This window comes from Xiphias gladius, chromosome 3, assembly GCF_016859285.1.
Source record: "Xiphias gladius isolate SHS-SW01 ecotype Sanya breed wild chromosome 3, ASM1685928v1, whole genome shotgun sequence".
Taxonomy (NCBI): domain Eukaryota; kingdom Metazoa; phylum Chordata; class Actinopteri; order Istiophoriformes; family Xiphiidae; genus Xiphias; species Xiphias gladius.
In genome coordinates, this window is record NC_053402.1 from 18,931,746 (window position 1) to 18,949,294 (window position 17,549).

The 17,549-nt window shown below is 43.2% G+C and overlaps 2 protein-coding genes across 2 annotated transcripts in view; both read left to right on the forward strand.

Moving 5' to 3' along the window:
- si:ch211-278a6.1 (SRC kinase signaling inhibitor 1) overlaps nucleotides 1-13,894 on the forward strand; it is a 55,300-nt gene extending 41,406 nt beyond the window's left edge. The window contains exons 12-20 of the mRNA XM_040122727.1: nucleotides 373-503; nucleotides 816-963; nucleotides 1,822-2,128; nucleotides 2,359-2,620; nucleotides 3,027-3,166; nucleotides 3,471-3,623; nucleotides 5,443-6,363; nucleotides 8,128-8,265; nucleotides 13,561-13,894. Coding sequence (XP_039978661.1) covers nucleotides 373-503; nucleotides 816-963; nucleotides 1,822-2,128; nucleotides 2,359-2,620; nucleotides 3,027-3,166; nucleotides 3,471-3,623; nucleotides 5,443-6,363; nucleotides 8,128-8,265; nucleotides 13,561-13,566 — 2,206 coding nt within the window. The 3' untranslated portion in view covers nucleotides 13,567-13,894. The remainder of the gene's footprint in view (nucleotides 1-372; nucleotides 504-815; nucleotides 964-1,821; nucleotides 2,129-2,358; nucleotides 2,621-3,026; nucleotides 3,167-3,470; nucleotides 3,624-5,442; nucleotides 6,364-8,127; nucleotides 8,266-13,560) is intronic.
- LOC120784093 (putative protein TPRXL) lies at nucleotides 13,888-14,481 on the forward strand (the record flags this gene model as incomplete). Its single annotated transcript, XM_040117569.1, has 1 exon — nucleotides 13,888-14,481. A coding segment is annotated over one exon (594 nt), but the record flags the coding sequence as incomplete, so codon positions are not given.
- Nucleotides 14,482-17,549: the final 3,068 nt, after the last annotated feature.

Genomic DNA, 17,549 nt, shown 5'->3' on the forward strand with positions numbered 1-17,549 from the left:
GCCAATTTATTTTGGTTAATTATACATAGAACTTTGATTAATTACATAACTTGAGGCAGTTTTTTTTTTTTGAGATCAGGTCTGACCATTCCAGACACAGTCAACATTAGAGCTGAACAATCTGACGTTTCTATCAATTCTCCGCTCCACCTTTTACATCAGTTGCTGCATGAAACTTTTAAAAACTGATCCATACTCCTCCGGTTCAGCTGTCCAGAACTGTTCAGCTAGCTGCCAGTTGATTTAGAGACAGTTTATTGGCAGACGCTTTACCGAAAACCAAATAGAATATTTCCGCAATAAATATTCAGTAATATTTTTAGTGTAGCAGAAGAATCCCTGGTGTTCAGCCGTCTGTCTGTTCCATCTCAGCGACCTGGAGAAGTCGGTGGAGGAGATCCAGAAGGAGTCATCTGTCAACCACAAGCTCGTGACAGTGCAGGAGCTGGAGGAGAAGGCCACTGTTCTGAGAAAGCTGGGAGAAACTCTCACAGAACTGAAAAGTGAGTCATGCTGGCACATTTCGCATTCTTTGTACAGTCTTTTACTCTGGCAGAGAGTTTATAATGCACTAATTGCTTACCAAGGCACCGATTATCTTTAAGTCGCCCACACCCAGTTTGTCAAACATTTAATCAGTCTCAGATTGCCCAGACTGCTCATTGTCGTAATGACCTCCCTGACCATTTACAATAGTTCAAAAATGTTTTATCTGATTACATTAAAAGGCTTTCAGTGTCTCTGAGTAGTAGAATTGATTTGTTTGGGAAACATCTTTAGCTTCCTGTGTTACTCGGCCGCTTTTTCTCCTGCAGATCAGTTCCCAGGCCTGCAGAGTAAGATGCGGGTGGTGCTCAGGGTAGAAGTGGAGGCCGTCAAATTCCTGAAGGAAGAGCCGCACAGACTCGATGCCCTGTTAAAGCGCTGCAAGACTATAACTGACACCCTCGCCACCATGCGCAAGTATGAACCTGTTCCATCTGAGAGCAACAGTTCATCAGCACCTGCTTTACCTCTACACCCCTATTGAAGAAAGCCTGTGTGTGTTGGATATTGAAGCTGTCCTTAGAAATTGAAAAGTTTTTAATAACCCTGTGAATACTGATGGGAGCAATTGTCAAATAAATTCTTACGTAGCAGCACTTGCAGTAACATGGAAACTTGCCCATTTGTAATCAGTCCAAGAGAGGCTTTTCCATTTGTACAGCCGAGATTGTTTTCACCCCTCTTTGCTTGTGTGTCAGCAGAACATTATGGATTTTTTCATAGAATGTAGTCGACAGACAGAGCTTGGACCACGGAAAATTGATGGATCTGTATCAGGGATTTTCACAATTAAACTTTTATTGTTTTTAAGCCGAAGCTCTTAAACTATCATAGACTGAGAAATGATTTCAAAATCATAATGTGCGTAGAAAAAAAAGTTGACGAGGATGCATTCAACCTCCTAGCATTAATGTGACCAACTGACTTTAGTGGGTGACACCCTGATGAAGGCTCTTGTCAGTCACACGAATAAAGGCTTTTTAATTTTATGGTGAGTGTGGACTTGGACTTTTAAATGGCCCTTTAGCCTTCTGTTGTCCTTCTCCTAATCAGCTTTGTGTCCAAAAGACACATCACTTTTTCTCTCATCTTTGTGGGTAACAGCAAGTTGGAGAATTATTCAGTAATGGTGGAGGTTTGCGGCCTGCACAGTGTTTTTTGGATGTTTTATGGCATTAAGCAAAAATTGTCTTCGCTTCAAATCAGGGATTATTCACGCTTTAGTTTGTGTTACATTTCAGTTGATTAATGAATTCATCTTCCATTTTTTGCCAGACAAGCGAATGGGGGGTTGTGGAAGAAGCAGGAGGACTTTTCTAGTCCTTCATCGAAGCACAACGATGACTTGCGGAAGTTTTCAGACTTTGACATTCCCACCAGCCCACCACTCACCATCAATGACCTTGGGGGAGGCAACAGCTTGTCCAACTGGAGCCCCCACTCCAGCCTCAGCCGAGGACACGGGAACCCATCCGGCCCTCACAAGGACAATTATCCTCCTGTTCCCCACAAGGGGAAAGCCTTGGAGGAGCTGGAGCGACGTGCTGCTGCGGACAAAGCCTTGTCCGTGGAGGTCCGACTGGTAGGAATGATTTCTGCTGTTTTTCACATTTTCCTCTTTTTAGACCACCTACTGTACATAATTTTGCATTACAAATCATATCATTACATTTACATTTACTCATTTGGCAGGCGCTTTTACCTTAAGTGACTCACAAGTGAGGGACAACACTAAAGCCTCAGTACAGTAACGTAGTTACACCAGTCAGTGTGTGTTTATAAAGCGTTCAGACCCGTCTCTCCAATCCACAGGCAGCAGAGCGGGACTGGGAGGAGAAGCGTGCCAGCCTGACCCAGTACAGTGCTCAGGACATCAACCGGCTGCTGGAGGAGACCCAGGCTGAGTTAATGAAGGCTATTCCAGACCTGGACTTTGCTGCCAAGCAGATCAAGCCCTCCTCCAACACAACTTCCTCCCATACCCCTCAGAGTGGGGCAGGAACCCCAGAGCACCGGGCCAACAAGCCCCAGCACAAGCTTTCTGGGAAAGAGGGAGGATCCAGGCGTGGCTCTGGTAAGATGGAGAGTTCAGTGCTTTGGCTGGCATAATTTTTATGCAGCATTGTCAAGAGAAAACCTTTACTTCTTCAAATTTTCAACTTTTCAAGAGCTTAGAAAAACATCTTTGTTTGCAGGGTAACCACATTTTTAAACTAATACAATTAGTTTCAAAATATTTTTACAAGGTCATCAGATCTTCTCAAGAACATGTGCTTCCTAAACTGAAATAAAATTTGAAAAAGTGGAGATACAGTATGATTTTTAAGAAAATTGGTTAGTTTTACACATTGTACTCGGTGTTGCACACTACACATGATATCATGACTGAAAATTTCAAATATCTCATTCTAAAATGACTGTAAATGTATTATGCGGGAAGTGCTCCTTTCTCAAGATAACCATATTACTTATTTTTCCAGATGAGCTGACGGTGCCTCGATACCGCACGGAGAAACCCTCCAAGTCTCCTCCTCCACCACCACCTAGACGTAGCTTCCCGTCGTCTCCAGGCCTGACCGCCCGCAGTGGAGAGCCCCTCATTCCTGGAAAAAGTATAAAGGTAAGGCAGAAAAAAAAACTTGCATACCGTTTTACAATTTTCACAAGTACACTGTATTATATAAAGTAAGGATTCTGCAGGTAAAATATTTTATTGACAAACGCGCAACATTTTAGTGCTACAAGGATTTTCCTCAGATCTAGAAATCAACAGATTATAGAGAGAAGTTAATGGGAGCTAATCTGTTGTTTTGTAGTATTAGGGAATATTCTTGTTAGATCAAATCATAGTGTGCCTGTCAATAAAATGTTCATGTTGCAAGCTTTGGACACATTAAAAGCCCTTTTTATATTTGTGACTGTAGAAATCTGAATCAGAAGAGGCTGAAGGCCAGAAGCCTCACGTAAAACTGAGGAGGGCCGTGTCTGAAAACCCTCGTCCTGCATCTACACCCCCAACTCTGGCCTCTGGGGACAAGGAGGAAGGGGAGGAGGAGAAAATTGCTGCCGAATTGGAGGTAAACTAAGACATTAATTGTGCATTATATTGATCATATCCTCAACAGGCTGGCGTTCAATAAGTGGGAAAACTGCACTTTTTTTATTATTATGTTACATTCACAACCTGCCACTGGCTTGTGCGCTCATACACACACACACACACACACACACACGCATAATGTGTGTGCAGATATGCTCACCATCATTACCACATGTTCAAGCAGCAGGTGCCATATGTCCCCCTGCCTGTGGCTGTGGGAGAGCCCGAAGATCACGTACAGCTCAGTCACACACATCATCACCCAGGGCTCACAGATCAGAGCCAGGCAGACAGACCCTGATGGCTGCTTGGACTGTGTTTGAGATGGCATACCTGATATTGGATGGAACAAAGAGTCTGCACCAACTAATTGTGATTATTCAGTGGCTGTTGTGTTTTTATTCTGCTATGACAGCTTTTGAACCTCCCTCTTCCCTTCCCAGCTGTTTGAGAGAGCCCCAGTAAGGCTCACCCTGCCCCCTCCCTGTTCCCTGCCCGTTAACCCTCGCAGCAGGAAAAGCGTACCCCCCTGCAGATTGGACCTGTGGTCCTCTCAGGCCCCAGGCACTGAGGTAACACTCTGGCTGACCCTGAGTGCTGTGGATTAAACCTTTTAAAACCTCAATCTCTGTTCGCTCTTAACCCGTCTACCAAACACAGAAACCCCTGGCTACCGCTCAGCCTCTAGACACATGCACTCATGCACTCCTCTCGTCTCTGCAACCTGATAATCACACAGCAGATGTTATTGCTCACCAGTGTCTCTTTTTGTCATTGATGTGCATGCATTCCTGGTTTAAGGAATCCAAACTAAAAATATGCAGAATACACCAAAGCAAGGGCTTATTTTCACACTAATCACACAATTTTAAAATTGCATTATGTTGCTGGTTTTGAGTCTCTGTAACCATATCCAATTCAATTACTTGATGGTGTTTTTACTACTTTGAACAACTGTATGCACACACGTTGAAGTTAAAGCTGCATTGGTCATATTTTAGTGAATCTGGGGCAGAAAAACATTGAAACCGACTGACTTACATTGTCACCACCATACTACTGGCTCAACTCTCTTCAACAGCTAGTTGCTAATTTTATCTGTCCTTCGTTGCTGGACAGGTAGCGTACAGAGATTTGTTTTGCTGGAAATACAGCAGCCTATGTTGATGATAGCATTAGGGCTCAATCATAAAGTGAATGTGTTTCAAAGTCAAAACAATGAACTAAAAAAACTCCAAAAATCTCCAAAGCTGCTACGGCTAGAAGACCTGCAGAGTTGGGTAATATTCTCTTGTGATTTTTGGCACCATGAAAGTAGCGTCAAACATCATTCTTCAATTGATTCAATGCGAACACTGAGATTATTGGTTAATGCAGATTTAACTTTGCATGAAACAATTAATGAAAGTGTTAATTAAAAACAGTCAGTCACTTGCCTCGGGAAGCACAATTGCAACCTTCCCACAAACCATTCATGGTATACAAACCTACTCCCACATTTAGTTCCTTTATATATGAATGCATTAGTCCTTCACAACCACACAAAGTTTTTGATGTTGTTTTTTGTGTGAGAGCCATTTATGTCAATAGGAAATTATCTAGAAATACATTACACACAAGTTAATAATATTGCTAACTCCTTTCTCTCTCTCTTTTTCTTTTTTTGTTTTTAGTCTTGCTAGTTTGTCTTATTATGCAGGGATCATCAGTCTCACTTGAAGTTGTTGGACTGTGCTAAACCTAAGACCAGTTCAATGTGATTGAATTTAAAGCTCAATTGCTTTCCTCATCTATAGGGAAGTCGCTTGTCTCCCGTCCCCCACATCGTGTTGACAGAGTGTTTGCCAGCATCGCCCGCTGCCTCAGAGGATCCCATCAGAGATTTAGGAAATGACCCTGTGGAGGAGAGTCCATCAAGAGGTTGGACGGGTCATCACATGGTCTATGAGACTCAAATTGCAAATGAAAGGGATTCATTTGGAGGCTATTCTCAGCAAGAGCAGCATTGTTTTACACAGGATATGGAATTAAAACAGGGGCTGCTGTTGACAGAGATGGAGGTGAGGGTGGTGTCTTCTCTTGAGGCCCAGGATCTCAGCAAGACTACGGGAAAGGTTTTACAGACTCTCACCATCTTTCCACAGACAAAAGTGATCTCTGAGGATCGGCTGGGTGACCGACCACTCCTAGTGCTTTTCAGGGAGGAAAAAACAGTCAGGGAGGCCTATAGGCTGCTGCATTCCCTCCTGGAGTCATCCAAACCGGCGCCCAAAGCCAGAATAAAACCCTGCTTTCACTCAGGCCAGCTAAGCTCTCTGTTGGAGGCTCTGAGAAGAGGGATAGAGACAGGGGACAGGACGCTGACACTTCAGCACATCACTAAAACTAAGATGATTCCTGAGGAACAGCAAAGTTTAGTAAACAGTACTCTTGATTCATGTGGCTCCGCTAGCTCTTTGGATAACCTAGCCAGTCGGACGAGAAAGACAGAAGATGTCCGACGCAACACCTACAGGAGGCTGGACAGCTTGGAGGAGACTATCCGCGAGCTGGAGAACACTTTGATAGAGATCAGTGGCCATCCAACTGCAGAGCAGATCTACACTGAGATAGCCATCAAAAGTGGTCCTGCACAGATGACCCGTAGTCCAGCCTTAGAGACCAAGAAGCCTCCTGTGCCACCCAAGCCGTCGTCTTTGAGCCCAGCATCGATCCAGGTTCATTGTTTACACCTGCTGTGCAGATTCCTGCTCTAAGGGGCATGCTCTATTTTCTTTCTTCACTTCTTCTCTCTGGGTGGTTGTTGGAACTTCACTTTCAAGCTTCTGATTTCTGCTCCCTGATTCGGTCAACATCTAATTGTATTTGTAATCCAAAGTATGTTGAAGGGACAGACAACAGACTTCCTCCCCATCTCGTCTGTTCTGTGATTAGTGTTTGGGCTGTCGTCCTGTTGAGCCAAGAAGTTGTTAATTGTTTTTTTTTTATCGATCTGTTCTTGCATCCATGTTCAGTCAGTAAAGCCAGCCAATTTAACCTTTTGTTACGCCAATAAAAGGTTGCATAGATAATCCAAACGTTTTTTTCTTCTTCTCCTTTCTCCTCATAGCGCTATCAAATGAATCTGTCTTCTTATCTTTGTTGTTCCTTGACATCAAGTCTTTCCCTTTGAATTTTGGGACTGTATGGGACTATGTACATCAGCTGTTGTGCTGCATTTAAGCAAGCATAAATGCATATTTTATGCACTTTGTCACATCATAATTGCACAAACCAAACGTTACTTGGTGACTTTGTGTCACTGAATGCAAAGAAAGTTGAAAAAAAAAAAAAAGGTACAAGGAATAGCGAGCGACTTCATCATCAATCTTGAATCCTGTATTAGTAGTTGATGGCTCCTGAACAATTTAGGCGAACAGACATCTAGTCAATCTTGTTAATATCTACTGACCACGTGTTTAACTCTATTAGCAGACATTCCGAGTAGCCTCCTTTCAACTCACCTCCAGTTGACTGTAACTCAGAAGATTAGTGATAATCAAAAGAGTGATTGCGTTGCTGTGTCAGCTGCCACTTCAGTGAAGTGTCTTGACAGCTTGCGAAGTATTCCCTGTTGCTCTGAATGTAGCCTCCCACTCAATGCAGGGATGCAATACTTGACAGCCACACTGTCATGGTGAGTTTCAGCCCTCTGATGTAGAGCCAGGGAGCATTCCCATGGGCATGGATGAGGATTACAGAGTCTTCACACATTATTTCATCACTCACATCACTCCCATAACCCTTCTTTCCTGCTCTTGTCCAACATTTGCTCATGTACTCACCAAATTCACACTGACAAGTGATCCTCTTTCAAGCACCAATACAATTCCGTTTTTAATTAGGACATTCGAATAAAAATTAAGCATACTGTATATTTTTTGTCCGTATTTCAAAATTCTGCCTCACATCAAGAGAAGAATGAGCAAGGAAAGAAGACAGGCATGAATGACTGTAGCAGAGAAAGACGGGCTATTTGAGACTACTACAGTTAATCTGTTTTTAGTTTTCATTTCAGCTAATGTCTCTGTGTGCAAAAGGAGGCATAGTTGGAAGGAAATTTGGCTGAATGTGTATTTGTTTTTGTGCACATTAGAGACAGTCAACAGAGTAACTCATTGGGAAAGATCATTAAGCACACTGCCTCGTGGAACCTGATGTGAGGCTAGGCTACGCAGTGTCAGTTTTGATACTGCGTTTTTATATCTTCTTTGTGATTTTCAGCTGATAAATGGGGAAACTCTGCAGTGGATAGTTCAGTTTTATATTGGCTACAAACTCTGACCTTAAAGAACAGTTTACGTGTATCTGAGGCATAAACTAAAGGCCCTAAAGAGGAGAAAACCTACGACCATGTACTGTGTGTCTAAGGTCTGATTCACACTTTCTCTTCTCTTCTCTTCTCCTTTCCTTCCCTCTCCTCTCCTCTCCTCTCCCCTCAGGGAGGAAATATTTCCAGTGTCGGTAAGGTTCTCCACTCTTCAGCTGCCTCCAAGCTGAAGCACCTGCAGCAGAACAGCACAGACAAGACTAAAAGTGGCAAAAGAGACGACTTCCTGAAGCTACAGGGCCAGCAGCAGGTATCATCCTTATATTTAGCACTGTTGAGGCCAATGCACGCTTGATCTGGCAGCCTGCCTGCAGATGGTACTTTTCCAGATACCCTCACTACTATGTGGTAGTGGCAGCATGTGGTGTGTGTTTTACACACCAGATTAATCATAATTAGGCCTGTACCATCTCTCCTTACCTGCAAAACACAAACGCATGTCCCCACCACACTCTACTCCTCATCTTACAATTAGCAGATTATGTATTACTGTAATACTGTGTAATATTCAAGACATAAGCTTAAATTTAGTGTATTAGAAAGACAACAGAAATGATGAATTGATGATGAATTTAAAGCTGGTTTAGCTAATGATCATAAATTCTTTGATGGTGAAACAACATTACTATGACGGCCCATTATCATGGGATTGTTGAAACAGATGGAAGGATCCTCTGCAAGACCTGTATCCCACAGAAAGATGTGTGTCAGACAGGCTGAAGCGGTGAAGGATTAGTCCTGCATTTGGTTCTTTTGGTCTTAAAAAATGTAAAACTTGGCCGCCACTTTCTTTTGAGTAAGAAATCAGCCCGGTCACAGGGAACTTCGAAATATAGTCACTCCTTCACAGATGTTTTATTTCTGAGGTCTAGTAGAAAGTCAGGCATTCATTTATAAAACTTTTGTAAAGCCTCTCTCTATACATTTGTTATTATACATTTGCCTGATAGCTGGCTCTACATCTTTCTTGGTTTTAAATTGCTAGCATTTTAGTGCTTTAACATATGAAAAGACTGGACACAAGGATGCTAGATGGCCTCCAGAGGCGAGAAAATTGAACTGTTGAAGCATGTCAGCCCGGTAAAGCCAATAGAAGATTTCTGCACTATGCTTGTGCACAGGTAAAAAAAAAACAAAAAAAAAAAAAAACTTAATGTCAATGTAATTTGAAAAATAAGAGGAGCAGTGAAGTGCACCTAAACCTCCATACTCTGCCCAGAATTTGACGGACCATTCAGACACAAATTCAGTCTTGAGGATTGCAGAGAAAGAGAAATTTGAGATTTGGGGGGAGTAATGAAGCTTTGTTTCGCCTCAGACTGAGAGAAGATTGGAGGGAATCTCTGCAGTGCTATGTAATAATCGCCCATCGAGTCAGTGGCAATCACTGGTTATTCACTATGAAGAGGACAGTTCTCTTTCACCTCCATTAAATCTTTCACGTTTCTTCTTCTTTATGTCTCTCTTTCCTTCTTCCGCTTTCTGTACTCCGCAATTTAAAAAATGCTGCCCCTTTCTCCTTTTCACTTTTCCCGTCAGTGTCTCTCATTCCCTGTGATTTGGAAGCAGGGTGGAATTTTACACTTGTCTAATGAATACAAAATTAATCCCATTATTTCAGTATGACACTCACACACGCGGCACGCTTTGTCCACAGACTGTTCAAAACGGTCATTGTGAAAAGATGCTGAATGTGCGAAAGCACTACCCACAAGGGAACAGGGGATATTCAAAGCTAATTGCCAGCGTGGGAAGTTGGTGCCAAGTTGTTTAGGGAGGCACCGTAACTGCAACTGCACGAAGAATAACAAAAAACCAATAACAGAACCGGCTAACCTAAACCGAGAGAATTTAGCCAAAAGCTTACATTTTTGGCATTTTTGAAGTACGAGGTGCAGCGCGTAGTTGAGAGGTCAAGCAGACAATTAGTACACCAGTAGGTAGAGGTTTGAAGAGGTTTTGTCATACAAAAACAAGCACAGGACGTTCATTCGGAAAGCGAAGCATTTTTAGTATACGACTGCCAACCAATGTGGTTGTATTAGTCCAAATACCACTACTCCTACTCCTTAAGCAGATACATAATCCAAACCTATATGGAGTCAAAAGTTCAATACTAAATGAATAAATATGAAATAAATAGTCACACTGATGAACTGTGTAAAAACTTGAGGAATTATTTAAATTATAAAACTGAACTCATTATTATTAATTATTATATTATTAAAGTTTTAAAGGAATCCTTTTTATTTTATAGTATACATATTTATTTCAAAATTCTGTTCTTATTTCATGATGGCATTTTGCCGAATAAAGTTTGAGTACTAGAGTAACAATAAAGTAATTGTGAATCGCCCATCTAGCTGTAAATACACAGACGCAGACACTTACATCTTTTATTTATTAAGCTTGACAAGCCTGCACACGCTACCTAAACAGCTGGCTAACTAGCTAGACGGCGTTGTGATCTTGGATTATTACTCAGCATCAGGAGTCAGTGTAATAACTTCATGGAAATGTAACAAATTGTTATATATTTTGTGATATATTTTATACAATTTATTCATATGATGATTTATTTCAAAATGTCTTCTTTATCTATTCAATATTGAACTTTTGACTCCATATAGGTTTGGATTATGTATCTGCTTAAGGAGTAGTAGGAGTAGTAGTTCCACAAACTTGAAGGGCAAACTATGTTAATCATGCAGGGTCATGTCTTCTAGCATGAGCTGGGACGAAAAAAGACAACACAAATAATTCGACCCCTTATTCAAACCCCAATGAAGTCACGATGCTGAGAACGTTGTGTTGTTGGTTTCCACACGCTGTTTCCACACATTTGAAATAGCTCCTTTTTTGGTCAGAACAGCGCAGATCCTGACAGTTTAGCTTGCAGATGGATGAAGCAAAATCTGCCTACTAAATCATTTTTCAAATTCAGGATAATGAAACAGCTGAACATGGACAATGCTTCAAAAACATGCTGATTATCTGCAGTTCATCTCATCATATTATCAAGGTGGTTGGCAAATTTGCATACAGCCTTTTAGAGCTAATTAGAAACTTTTGCCAACTTTATGTTAACTCCACCCAATCCAATGTGTTCGTTTTTTGGGTTTGTTTTTTTTTTTTTTCCCTCTTCACTGACAGCAGGCCTGTGACCCTTCTGAAAAGAAATCCTAATTATAGCCACTAAAAAACAAGATATGATGCATTCTGCTACTTTTGGGCAACTAAAAAATGAGCAGGTTATTTTTTTAAAGAATATATTTTTGCAGAATGTGTGAAATCAGTCAGTCTTCCTGCATCCGTCTTTCCAGGATCCACTCATTATGCCTTACTATTGACCTGTAACCTAAAAAAATAGCCCTATAAGAGGCAGAACTTCCCCTCACCCACATTTTAACTTCAAACTCACACCTGCTGATCCCACTTTTGACTGACACTGTTGTTCTGACAATCAGACGTGCCCACCTTGGGTGACATCTCTACTCGGCCCACAGCTAAAGGTAAAGGTGTCTCTTCTCTTAAACTTTCCAGGACATTACCCCTTAAATGTAATCCCGAACTTTCACCCTACTTCCAGCTCCCGTTGGTGTTTTAGATTGTTCTCGTTTGTCCCCTCTGGCCCAACGATAATTGACATTTCCAGGGCGTTTCGAACCGAGCACAAACTCAAGGAATGAGCACAGCACTTTGGAGACTCCCAGTGGTCCTCTCACCCCAGCTAATACATGAATGGATCAGTAGCACTGGCGCTATCCACACAAGGCAGCTGGTGTTCATTAACGTGTCATGAAAGCCAACTGGAGGGAGAGTTTAACATTTTTAAGACATCACTGTGTACCCTCTGTAGTCAGCTAAAACAAGATGCACTGGCACCACTTTTTGGATTTATGTGGGTCCTGCGTTTAGTGTTGCCAATTTCAAGTTAGTAGTTTCATCAAGATAAAATATGCTGGCTAAATGAACTGGCCTCGACCATTGCATTCAGCCGATCATAATTTAGGATTGTTGGCTAGCAATCAGGTTTTAGCCAAACAGATTTTAGTTGTCATGCCTTATCCTTACTACCCCTGACCACATTCCTTGAAATACCCCTGCAAATAATGTGGTCCAAATAGACTGGGTCATAGGAGCAAAAAAGTGGCATCAATGTTCAAGGTTTTTTGTCATTTTCCGTTCAGATGTTACCTCTGCGTGTTAATTGCGGGTGTTTAAATTAACAGAGCCTGTCTGATGGTGCTCTCCTGCCGCTGTGCTCGGTTGCGGTATTAGAGCATTCCAGGCATGAGGATCCTTCGGATCAGTGTTCTGGATAAGAATAGACGGTTTAAAACCACAATTTCTCCCAGTTTGCTTTGGCACAGATCAAGGAGGGCATGACAATGTGAATCACTTTCATGCCACAAAACCATATTTCATTTTCCCATTTGGCCTCTTATTACTTCTGGCGGTAAAACGGGCTAATTAAAGGTGCCGGGCATGAGGTGGAGGTTGGGAAGGCCTATCCTGGGAGTCAGTCATTTGGCAGGAAGCTCTGAGTGCTTGAGATGAAGGGCGGCCGCTCTGCCGTATTCACAGACCAGAATAAATGTGTCGGCCAGGCTTGAGAGGACTTCCTCAAGCAGAAGGAAACGGCCCTGCTCTCTGGGGACGGTTGGCAGAGCCGGCTCTGGAGCTGCAACAGAGCAGGTGAAAGCCTCCCAGCAGTGCAGTTTAGACTAGCACACCTGCTCTCCTTTCGTACTAAACTAATCCCCGTAATCCTATTACAAACACCTTTTAAAACTTTTACAGCCACAGCAAAAACTCTTCTCCTGTTGCTACTTAAGAAAAGCGAAATAAAACTTCCCCAAGGCGTAAAATTCTTTGAAATTAGTTTTGGCTCTTTAAAACAAATTCTCGCTCTCATCTCGACCTGTCAGGACTCAGGTCCATCTTGCATGGTCTGCTCCCTGTACATAGAACATACCAACTGTTTCTGCCGGACGCATTCAGCGTAGCTCCACCTGTAAAAGAGAGACATATACATGTACGTGTTGACAATGTGTCGCCCGCAAGTTTCATATGTTGGAACAGTGCCACCTCCTGGCTAATTCCAGCATGACACGAAAGGGCTGAGGGTGTGATGCTGTCTGTCCATCAGAATATTTAGCATTCTTTTAATGAGTAACACTCATTAAAACAAGTGTCAAAATAAAGATGGTCAACAGTGTCACTTGCAGTTGCTCGCCATCACTGCTGCGTCCTGTGAGAGAAGTTGTGTTTAGCAAAGGTTTGGTCATCATGTGTAGATGGCAACCTGTCTCTTGGCTTGCATCACACAGGCCGATATCAACCTGAATAACGATCTCCTGTGTTTGTCTCTTGTTCTGTTTTTCACCTCTCCGTCACCCTCCTCACCCTTTACCCCCTCCACTACATGTTTCCTCCGACACTCGTTCCTGCGGCGCAACCCCACCCACCCCGTCACCCTGCGTGAACCCGCACCGCCCTGCACCTCCTGGCCTGCCCACCTACTGTACCCGTGGCCCCGCAGCAGTGAGCAACCTGCCCGAAGCCGGCCTCTTCAGTTTCCTTCTTACCATGTTCACCTGACTACTGAGCTACACACACTCATCCCCCCCCTTTGCTTAATCAGCTACCTTCGTATCTCCAGTGTTTTCTCTAAAATCTACACTGAACCCCAATCTGTGTGCGTTTGAGGATGCGTGCGAGTGCGTGTGTTTGTGTGTGCAAGCATGCGTGCACGGGCATGTTTGACTGTATTGGTAAGGGAAGGTGCTGCAGGGGACAGTGCCCAGCCAATTTACCAATTTAAACAACTTTAATTTTTCATGATTTCCCCTTTGACCCCTGAAAACCTCATCTCTTTACATTCCAACCCTCTCCTTTCCTGTCTCCTGTGTCCCTGCTCTACCTGAAGGCCTTGGGGACCAACAGCACCAGTGGCAGTATTGAGCCATACCTCTCTGGTATCAAAACGGGCATTTTCTCAAGCCGCGTGTCCTCTCCTGCGGCAGCGTTTGCCCCTGGCCTGAGGAAGTACCCCCAGGAGGGGGCAATACCCTCCTTGAAAGCCTCCTCCAGTCAAGCGAAGGCCCTGTTGGCAAGCTTGTCCGCCTCCGGCCTGAGCGCTGAGGCCCTGCTTCTCTCCTCCACCCTCCGTCATCACCGGCCTCTGCGAGAGCAGCGAGCCTCCTCACTGCCTCTGCCCAGCAGCCCGTCCTCCTCCCCTACTCCCACTGCTACCTCCTCCTCCTCCTCCTCTTCCTCTTCACCCACCACACCTGCTCCATCCTTGTCTCCCTCCCCTCCTACCCCTTTGAGTTCCCTCCCCCTCTCCCCTGCGGTTCTCAAGCCCGGCAGTCGTAGCCCGGACAGCTCCAGCGTCAACAGCCGCAAGGAGGGTGGCAGCGAGCCAGTAAATAAGGACCTCACCCCTGGCAACTCTCGGTGATGAAGAGGAGGAGGATGAGGACATGGGGGGAATACATTTACACATTTCAAGCAGCATCACATCATGAACCATAAAGAGAAAATTCAAGCTTTTTTTCCCCGGATTTCTTTTTCTTCTTTTTCCTCTCTACTTTTGGCCTCCCTCCAGAGTGCAGAGTCTTCATATTTCCATGGCAAGAAGTACCGTACTGTAAATGGAGTCACGATCTTCTTCTTGGACAGGTTTCTCTACTCTGATCTGGTTCCATAGGTTCTCTGAAGTTCTCCCACACAGTCTTACTGCCAGTTTCCCCTTAGAGAGCGCACCAGTCTCATGTATACCCTCACTCAGTGGGTTGTTAGTGGAGTAGATATAATATCTAGACTGTGAATTTTATCATAGAAAATAGAATGCAATAATCACAAAGTGAGTCCTGTAGTCGTGTGTGTCCTGGATAATGTTGCTCTCACTTACCTGCATCACCTGGTAGAATGTGAGCCCGCTCAGAAAAAAAAAAACAAAAAAAAAAAATCAAAAGCAGATCAAAGTGATGATTGTGGTTTCAAGCTGTTTTGTGTTAAAAGGGCATTTGTGGCTTTTCTTGCATCACATGTGTTTTAAAATCTGAACTGGTGCTATATTTTCCCCCTTCGTTTGTACACACTGTGTAAAGAGTTCACATGATTGTCCCCCCGATCTTTGACCTACGCTTTGTTGCAAGTGTACATTCCACTGTCTGCTTTGATTTCATGTCACACTATTTAAATATTTATGGGCATCCATTCCCTTTCAAAAATTGGGAATTAATTATAGAAAATATTCCATTTTAAAGTTTCATTTTCATAAAAACTGAAATGACATTATATTCCCAAAAGCACACTGTCGGGGAGCAGTCTTGTTACAGCACGTCTCTGTTTAAAATGGGAGAAGGAGGCACAGTTACATGAACAGAAGGGAAAAAAATGCAAATCGTGTATTATATACAAATGTTGAAATTCTGTATGCGTGTGTATGAACTACGTTATTATGACAATCAGGATGTTTCCACGATAGTATCGTACAGGTTGCTCCGGCATTTTAGCACCTGGCGTCGCAAACCACCCCGAAAACTCAAGCACACACAGCGATGAATAATACACACATTGTGTCACACACGCACTTGTAGAGCCAAGCTCTTTGCAGGAGCAAAGACTCTGCTGGTTTCAGCAGTCGTGTGCGATGATTCATTGTAAGTGGCGTCTGTTGCACCACTGAAAAAGAGCACCCTGGTAAAACATGCCATATCGACCAGAACATGATTTCACCCTTTAAGGAATCTGATGTGACTCAAGTGTTTTCCTTGTTTGTTTGTTTTTTTGTTTGTCTTGAACTTCAAAGTTTTCAGATTTCAATTTGAAGACTTCATTGTGGAACATGATACCTTCTTTGAACACTAGCAAAATTTATCTTTCACTGTTGTGATTTGATCGCACTTCAACATCTGTGACATTGTTTCGACTCTAGTGTAGTGTTCGAAAAAGATAAAGCATATTACTCAGCACATATTTAGAGACTTCAGATGTAGGTTGACTCGTGAAGGGTCTGAGAGGAGAATAGAGAAACGTAAATTGAGCACAATTCCTCTCAAACACACGACCCCTTCCCGCTAATTTTGACTTTGTCGATCTGGTTAATTATGACAAGCACAAAGCTACAAATATTTCCTGAAGGCAACAAAAACCATCCCCATATATTTAAAATACTCTACACTAGATTACCAGTGTTGCCGTTGCCTCATTTGGTTTATGAATGTTAGGCCTTTGTTGTGCCTCAGTGACAGATGTTGAAGTTATCATTATTTAAAGCACATCGAAGTCCAGTCAGTGATGCCCAAAGTGTAAACCCTGCACATGGAACCATTTTGAAATCTCCCTGGCCCGTTTTGTCCCCCTCACGGCTGCCCACCGGGGAGGTGAAGGGACAGTCATAGACAAAAATGTTTTTTTTTTTTTTTTCCAGTCGTTCACCAGAACGAAATCGATTCTTTGTAGCATTGAGATCAAAACATGTGCAGGGGGGCTCGTGTCAAAGAGTAGGCGGTTTTGAGGAGAGGGGATTAGTTTGGGGCGTGTGTTTGAGGGCCACTTTAATAAGGCCCGCTTTGACCTGCCTTGTGTCCATTGAGAGTGCTTGTGATGTACCAGACCCAAAGAGATGAGAGGAAGGGTTTGACAGTCAGACAGCCATGAAGCGGCTGTTCTATCCCTGCCCCTTTTCGGTTTGCTTTGCCTTTGGTGTGGGATGTCTGTGAAATAATAACCACTCAGCTAAGGTTATTCTAGGACAAAGTTCGACGGGCCTCAATTATGAACAGCGTGTGCAATATGTGATTAGGACTCTTGCAATTTTACCAGTTTTACCTTTGAGAAAATCCTGCCTGTTTGTCTGCAAGGACCTGTAACGGTGATTTTTCCCAGTGCCTCTAAGACTTTGTTCTATCCAGAAGTCCCCAGTTGATCTTCTATTACAGTATTAGATCAACGGCAATGACAGAATAACACTTTTACCCAAAGAAGAGGCTGCAGAAAATTGGCTTGTTCCCATTTTTTGCAGAAAAACGAAAACAGCACTTGAAATGCAGAGTGTGTCAGGTTGCAGCTGTGGCATTTGACTAAACACTCCCCCAGCTCTGACAATGTGCAAAAACTGCAAGCCCACAGCACAGCGAATTAAGCCTCACCCTGGGTGCTCTGCAGCTCTGCCAGGCAGGTTCGAGCCCTGGGTTCCCTATTGAGTGAAGTCAAATGAAAGAAATTCACTTACTCATGCTGTTCCACACTCAAATCCATAATTCTCCAAGTTAAATTTGCTGCATTTGCGTCTGGTGAGCGCTGGGGAGGAAGCATTCACACTTGGCTGATTTTCCCCAAGTGAAGTCTGAGATGAAACCCTCCCAGAATTGCGTGACAGTTCTCTCTGGAATGATTTTTTTCAAGACAAGTGTTGGTGGGCTGCGATTTCAACATGGCTTGAGGCTTCGAGGGCATGTTGAAGACATTCACAGCGGATGCCCCTGGCAATCAGAAAAACTCATGCAAACTTGAAATCAA